An 8144-nucleotide genomic window follows, 5' to 3' on the forward strand; every position below is an offset into this window, starting at 1 on the left:
AAATCCCAGAGGTGAACTCCTACACTCGTGTCTGAAGGAGTGAATTACCAAGGGCATTTCCAGCCCATGTTTGGAGATGTTACTCAAGAGCGCTGGAAACCGCTAGAAGGTGGTCGACAGCGCTGAGGAGTCGATTCAGTTCAGAGAATCGATTCTTTTGGGCGATTCATTCCAACAAACGGTTTCGAATTTAACTAAGCGACTCTTTTGAATCATCACAAAAAGTTTTCCGCGTGGGTCATTTCGTTTGAGTTGACGTTTTAAGATTTTGTTGATTTTTGTATTTTATTACTGTTTAAGCGTTATTTAAAGATATCTTACATTACTTTTAATTTATAGAAATTAAGGAGCGCCACTTTGTCTTCTGCAAAAGTGTTACATTTCGGCGCTGTTACTCTCTAATTTGCATCTTTCGTGCCAAATTAATGTTTTACCTGCTCGAAAAAGACTGTTATTAGGCCTGTCACTTTACAGTTGCTCAGTGATTTGCAAACGCTGTGCGAATCGATTCTACTGAATCCGTCTAAGTGAATGATTCACTCGCTGACCGGACATCGCTATATTGCTCGGGTCGGGTGTGTTTCTCTGGTATATAGGCTATATATGTCCTATAGGTCACTGCTGCACCCGTTAAACATTCATTAACGCGACGAGCAGAAGATATGGCACAAGCTAAAATTAACGCTAAAATGAGCGATAAAGGCAAGTTCACCCGAACCATGTCAATGGCGGACCGGTCCGGACGCTTACTGGAAAATCTGGATCAAATTGAAATGAGGTGAGATTAGTGGATATTGACTCTTGGGATCGTTTCAGACGAGATCTAAAATGATGCACGAGGATTTGCTCAGACAAAAGTGTTGTTTATTGCCGCAACTGAACAGTAACATTTTTAAAGCATTACAAATGCAACTTTTATCGTACAAACATTTCTGTTTTCAACACGTACATAAATGTGGAATTGTATACAAAATATAAGGTTTTGTGCAATGCAAAACAATATCGAGTCCGTCTGTAAACTATAAGATCCCCTCTTTAAATTGAATGTCTTTAATGTATGTTTACATTCAAGCTCAGGTAAATAAATCTAACCATTTGCTAAACAAAATCAAATGAACACAATTGAACAAATGAACACTGATTCTGATTTATGGGCACTGTGTACATATTCTTAAAAACTCTTGTCCTTTTGTCCCTTTAAAAGCATATCAGAAAATAAATGATCAGAATATATACATTTTTTCTTTTTAGATACAAATGCCTAAAAGGATTTTCTTGTTAGTTATACATTAGTGATACTCCAGTACATTTTCACTGTCACTGAATTATTTGTATTTTTATGAAATTATTGTTAAAAAAAGTCATAGATGGACAAAATACCAACATACAAGTGGTATACAAAAATGGATGGATGGATGATTTCCTATTTCTCACATACACCCAGTTTATGTCTCACGTTACAATATTACTTTTGTTTGAATTGCATTTTGATAGGAAACAATTATGTTAAACATTACCAAATAACATTAAATACACCACCTCTTCAACTCGTAAACATAAACTGATTTAACAGGGTGGACATTCTGACCTAAAGTCACTGTCTGAGCAAAAACAAGCTAACATTGAAGATTTATCAAATTAACAATATCATGGTTTTTAAATTGTAATTTTAAAAATATCTATTGGTTTAATGTTAACAGAGTGGAAGTGGTGAGGTTAACCACAAGGAAATTTGACATAATATTTGTCACAATAGTTCAGATAATCGAGCATCTCACACACACACACACACACACTTGCCCAAAGATGACTGCTTTATTATAGGATGTCATTTAGCTTTTCCAACTTTCATCAGAAGCCAAAAATAAGAGAGTGGACAATAAACCTTTATTATAATTGTTAAAATAAATGTAATAACTGAAAAATCTCTATACATTAGAGAGAATCATGACTAATATACACAACAATGTGAAAATTTGGGGCAAAAACATGTATAGTAAGTGTTGTATTTATCATGAAAATGGGATGCTACATAATGGTGGTTCAAAATGGCGTAAAATGTCTCAATTATTTACAACTATTTTTTTTTAATCAACTTCAATATGCTTAGAGGTCAAATGGTGTTATTTATGACAAAGACAGCTTTAAAATTGAAATGCTTCAACATTTTAAGGGTTAGGGTTAGTAATATGTTTTATGTTCCTCAGTAAATCCCATAGATCTTGATTTACTTGGGAACATAAAGGCACCGAATCCCAGGAATGATGCTTATATGTGCATGTTTTTCAGTTTGTGTTTGGTAATTGAGCGAGTTGTGTGTGGTGTAATGTGGCGTGTGTGTGTGTCTCAGGGTGGAGGCTTTCCGTGAGGAAGCCACTGCTATGGAGCAGGAGAGAGAGAGCTTGATCGAGATGATCCAGTCCATACAGAACAGCCAGGAGATGAGGAACATCTGTGACGGTAAAGTGCTAGAGTGCTTCAGCGGCTTCTAACGGATGACGTATCGAAGCTCATTTGACCGTGTGTTTCAGGGGAACGGGAAGAGCTCTCTCTGACCGCCAGCAGACTCATGGGAAGGGCTTTAACTGTGCATGTGTCTGTGGACACCATCAGGAGTGGCCAGCAGGAGGAGGCCTTGAAGAAGGCCATAGCCATGATTGATGAGATCGCCGGTAAACTGCTGGAGGACATGGAGGCGTCTAGAAGAAGACTTCAGGCTCTTCACGCCGCGTGTGTGACCGACGCTCCGCCCGTGCCGGTGGACCAGAAGTTTCAGACCGTCGTGATCAGCTGCGCTCTGGAGGACCAGAAGAAGATCAAGAGGCGTCTCGAGACCCTCATCAGGAACGTGGACAATGCCGAGAAAACCATCAAAGTTATGGATAACCAGACAGTTGATCATTCTAGTCTTGCCAACGGCAAATAAAGTGCATTAGTGCCTGCCCACTTTTCCAATGGCCTTGTTCCGGAACTATTTTTCCCATTCATTTTCCCCATAGGTAAAAAGAAATGTGTTCAGGAGCGTCCCAATAATGGATACGTCCCAATAATAGATACGTCCCAATAATAGATGCGTTCCAATAATGGATGCGTTCCAACTATTTTTCCCATTCATTTTTTTTCCCCATAGGTAAAAAGAAATGTGTTCAGGAGCGTCCCAATAATGGATGCGTTCCAACTATTTTTCCCATTCATTTTCCCCATAGGTAAAAAAAAAAACTGGAAAAAAAAGTGTTCAGGTGCGTTCATTTTTCCCATTGTGTAAAAAAAATGCGTTCAGGTGCGTTCCAATAATGGATATGTCCTAATAATAGATGTGTTCCAATAATGGATACGTTCCAACTATTTGTCCCATTCATTTTCCCCATAGGTAAAAAGAAAAGTGTTCAGGTGCGTTCCAATAATGGATACGTCCCAATAATAGATGCGTTCCAATAATGGATATGTCCCAATAATAGATGCGTTCCAATAATGGATATGTCCCAATAATAGATGTGTTCCAATAATGGATGCGTTCCAACAATTTTTCCCATTAATTTTCCCCATAGGGAAAAAAAAAAAAGGCGTTCAGGTGCGTTCCAATAATGGATACGTAATGGATACACGATTCCACACCGTGTGTCCCAATAATAGATGCGTTCCAATAATGGATATGTTCCACACCATGCGTCCCAAAAATGGATGCGTTCCAACTATTTTTCCCATTGTGTTGAAAAAAGCGTTCTGGTGCTTTCCAATAATGAATGCGTTCAAATAACGGATACGTTCCAATAATCTTCAGGTGTGATCCAATAACGACACATTGAGTTGATGGCCAAACGGATCTTTATAAAAATTCACATTGTTGTTGCAGATATAATATAACACAGATTTTTTTATCATGTTAAATGTTGATTATTAGTCACATTAACCCCTTTAATTAAACCTCTATTTAACCGTTGGTCAATCACATCCGCCAATAGTGCACGTTGTCGTCGTAGTATAGTAGTATTCGTAGTATTGCTGCTTTGTAGTGTAAATAGTGTGTTCACACTGAAAATTCAGAAATACCCAGATGATGCACGTAACAACTGAAAGAACAAAGTGTGGAAAGTTGGACACTCTTTGATCGCTGCGACTGATTGGTGGAATTTTCTGTACAGCATCATGGGTAATGTAGTTTTAACCACAAATTCAGCTGGTAAAAACACGGTTGTTTAAAAAATAAGTTGAAATAATACAGGCCGATGGCTTTGAGAAGAGCACATACCGTTGACTAACACCATCATAACTGTGATTATAAGTGATCGTTAAAAGTCAGTTATGGAGAAAATGAATGGAGATTTTACTTCCGGAACCGACTTTTGCTCTCAATAGAGGTTGAGCGGAATCACAAGCAAAGGAACATGTGCCTTTAACACACACACACACACACATACATGGATATGTAAAGGTGTCGTTACATTATTTACCACTGTTGGCCTCTTGGTCACATGCATATTTATTTTTTATTTACTTCTATGCATTTAACTTCATAAACCCTTTGTTATACACATAATTAGTTATACTAAATTATATGTTTGATATTGACCTCTGATGTTCCTTATGTTTTTGGTTTATGAATTAATAAGAATCAATGTGAATTCAGTCAAGTGTTCAGAAGTGATTCTGTTCTAACATTCCATCTAAAGCCTCATGAATATTAGCTATTTCTCTGGCGTGCGTGCGTGCGTGTGTGTGTGTGTGTGTGTTTAGCGCAGCTGCACGTGGTGTTCCTGCTCGTTCTCTACATTCTAATTAGAACGTTCGGCTCGCTGGAATCTCACAGTTGAGCGTCAGGTTTGATTCTCTCCAGCGCAGAGTGAAACGGGCCAGTGCAGTGTGTGTGTGTGTGTGTGGCTGGAGGAAACATTACAGCTAGAGTCAAACTGCCTGAGATGCTTCTTGATTTTAGATTTGTAATCGCTTTTTAATGGCTATCAGGGAGCGTTTAGCCTACACGACAGCGTTTTCAACTAAAAATGGGAAACTTTCTGTGTTTTGGACGTTCGTTTACACAACAACGGTGTTTTGGGGGCATGAAAACGCGAACTTTTGAAAACGGGTTACAGAGTCCAAGTTTTTGAAGACTTATCCGTAAACCGCCCAATCTGGCAACCCTGATGACGTGTTCAGGCGTGTTTCGTCGACATCTACTGGCCTGACAGCAGAATACACAGATTTGAGTGTGAGCTGGGATTGTTTTGACAGCAAATTGTCTTCTGTACATGGAAGCTTGTTTCCGCCACAGAATAAAACATTTTAAGAGATAATTACGACTTTTTATCTCACAATTGCGAGTTTACATCTCGCAATTCTGACTTTATTTCTCAGAATTGCGAGATATAAAGTCAGAATTGCGTGAAATAAAGACGCAATTGCGTCTTATAAAGCCAGAATTCTGACTTTTTTCTCGCAATTGCGACTTTATATCACGCAATTCTGACTTTATAATACGCAACTGGGAGATATAAAGTCAGAATTGCATGATATAAAGTCGCAATTGCGTGTTATAAAGTCAGAATTGTGAGATATAAACTATTCTGAGGTTAAAAAAAAAAGGCCGTCTTTTTTTCCCCTTTGAGAAAAGATGTCAGAATTGCGAGATATAAACTCGCAATTATGTGTTATAAAGTCAGAATTGCGTTATATAAAGTCGCAATTGCGAGAAAAAAAAGTCAGAATTCTGACTTTAAGACGCAATTGCGACTTTATTTCACGCAATTCTGACTTTATAACTCGCAATTCTGAGAAATAAAGTCAGAATTGTGAGATGTAAACTCGCAATTGTGAGATAAAAAGTCGCAATTATCTTTTAAAATGTTTTATTCAGTGGCGGAAACAAGCTTCCATAGGATACAGACAAAGCAAAGGAAAAACATTTCCGTTTTTAGTACATCATTGTCGTCTAAACTTAAAAATAATCTTTTAACAGATTTAACCATGGTTCACACCTTTTGACCAATGCATTGCAATGCCATTTTCAGTAGTTGTTGCTTTTTTAAACAATTGTATAGAGATTAGATACACAAACAGCAGTTTCTGTCTGATTACAGTAAATATTTAAAGCCACTCATAACTACACAATTTCCATGATTTTTGTAAGCCTGCATAGAAATCACAATTCTAAAATTCTCTGAGGTTTATAACTTTTGCTTTATAACTAATTAAGCCAATTAACAATTTCTTAAAACAATATTCCTTTATTTGTTTATGAATGCCTTGCGATACAGCTAAAAGTTTAAGACACAGCACAAGGCTGCAACAGCTTTATGATAAAACACCCATGTTCAATAAAACTTTAATAAATCAAATAAAACATGGTTTATTAGTCTGAATAGGCTGTTTACAGCTGCCAATCTGTGTAGCAAATCAAGAAAACAGAGTTTAGAGTCAGAAATATCCAAAGTTACACTAATGTTCAGAAGTTTGGGGATTTTTGTTGTTGCTGAAGTCTCTTCTGCTCACCAAGGCTGCATTTATGTGATCAAAAACACAGCAAACACAGTAATAATGTGCAATATTATGATGATTTAAAATAACGGTTTTCTATGTGAATATATAAGTGTAATTTATTCCTGTGATCAAAGCTGAATGTTCAGCATCATTACTCCAGTCTTCAGTGTCACATGATCCTTCAGAAAACAGTATAATATGATGATTTGATGCTCAGGGAAAAAAATATTATCAATATTGAAACTTGTGATGCTTTTTGTGGAAACCATACTTTTTTTTTTTCAGGATTCTTTGATGAACAAAGTTCAAAAGAACAGCATTTGTTTAAAATAGAAAACTTTCATAACATTATATGTGTCTTTACTGTCACTTTTGATCAATCTAATGCATCCTTGCTGAATAAAGTGTTCTTTTGTGGTGGACGTGTGAATATTTATTTCTGGATTTATTTTATATAGTTAAATATTCACATCATTGTTTTGTAATCATGCACATATAAGGTTCTCACAGACACAAAAAAAAGTACAGTGAAGTCCAAGGACTACAATAGATTCTTTATTTTGTCCAGAATTAACAACCACCCAACAACCCAGAAACAGAACGGAGCGAAGGATCACGTGTGGCACAGCGGATAAAGCCCGGGATCAGTCCAGGAATGATCCCGACTGAGCTTGAGATCACACTGTGAAAACTAGCACTGAAACTGCAGGAGTGATGATGGGTGCTGGCATACTCTTAACATCGACTGAAAGTCATGAATACATCAGTGTAAAGAAGACTAAAACAGAGAGAAAACATTATTTCCAAAGCAGTTTTCATATTAGAAAAAAAAAACGAATATTGAATATTTAAGATGACCTATTAATAACATGATCAGGAATTACATCAGAGAAATAAAGTGCCTTTAGTCCACTGTAGTGTCGTCATGAACTCGTCATATGAACGTCAGTAATGATCAGCTGTAAACATGAAGGCCAGTACCATGTTTCCACACTCAGACAGAAATGCAAGACGTGCGTTTCATGAATAAATACAATCAATCAAATGTTAAGCCACATGGAACAAGGGAACAGAGGAGGAATCCTGCGGGAAACTGATCCGTTTAAAGCGTAACTCAGAGCGGGAATGTTGGCTTGATTGACGGACCCAAATTAAGTAAAACATTTATAGCACATAAATTTCGTTAACATCCATTCAACACTAAACGCTTCTTCTCCAATGGTTTGTTGTGGTCACTCTTGTGCGTGTGAATGGCTTTAGTGGTTATTAAGGCTTTGGGAGGCTAGTTTTAGTCATGGATCCTCTAGAAATATGAATTATAGTTTCACTTAACATGAAACATAATAAACTTCTGGAATGGTCTCCTGTACATATATAAAGCCGAAATACTGTATCAGTGTAGTTTAGCCCAGGATTAAACACGAGGAATCAGTGCTAATCTGGAGAACCGTATTCTAGAAACTGTAAAGTGAGTTTTATACGTTTACTGTAATCTCGTGGTTCTGGGAGGATGTTGACAGAAACTCACTTAAAATATGTGCATTTACTTTAATAATGAAGAATATGGATTCCGGTAAATGACAGACGTCATGTAGAGGCAGCGATATAGAGTGAGAAGGGCTGGGCGATATAATGAATGATCACTGTAATCCACAATTAACAACTTGAAG

General features: G+C 37.1%; 1 protein-coding gene and 1 long non-coding RNA gene across 2 annotated transcripts; both read left to right on the forward strand.

Moving 5' to 3' along the window:
* The first annotated feature begins 46 nt into the window (after positions 1-46).
* bag2 (BCL2 associated athanogene 2) lies at positions 47-3382 on the forward strand. The gene is made up of 3 exons (XM_079855116.1): positions 47-778; positions 2351-2460; positions 2532-3382. Exons 1-3 carry the CDS (start codon positions 663-665, stop codon positions 2924-2926), a joined length of 621 nt encoding a protein of 206 aa, XP_079711242.1. The 5' UTR covers positions 47-662; the 3' UTR covers positions 2927-3382.
* Positions 3383-7791: 4409 nt separating this feature from the next.
* On the forward strand, positions 7792-8052 carry LOC307149076. Its single transcript, XR_013819520.1, has 2 exons — positions 7792-7864; positions 7900-8052. It is a non-coding gene; the product is annotated as an uncharacterized lncRNA (long non-coding RNA).
* Positions 8053-8144: the final 92 nt, after the last annotated feature.

This window comes from Squalius cephalus (genome assembly GCF_949319135.1).
Source record: "Squalius cephalus genome assembly, chromosome: 21".
In the NCBI taxonomy this organism is placed as follows: Eukaryota; Metazoa; Chordata; class Actinopteri; order Cypriniformes; family Leuciscidae; genus Squalius; species Squalius cephalus.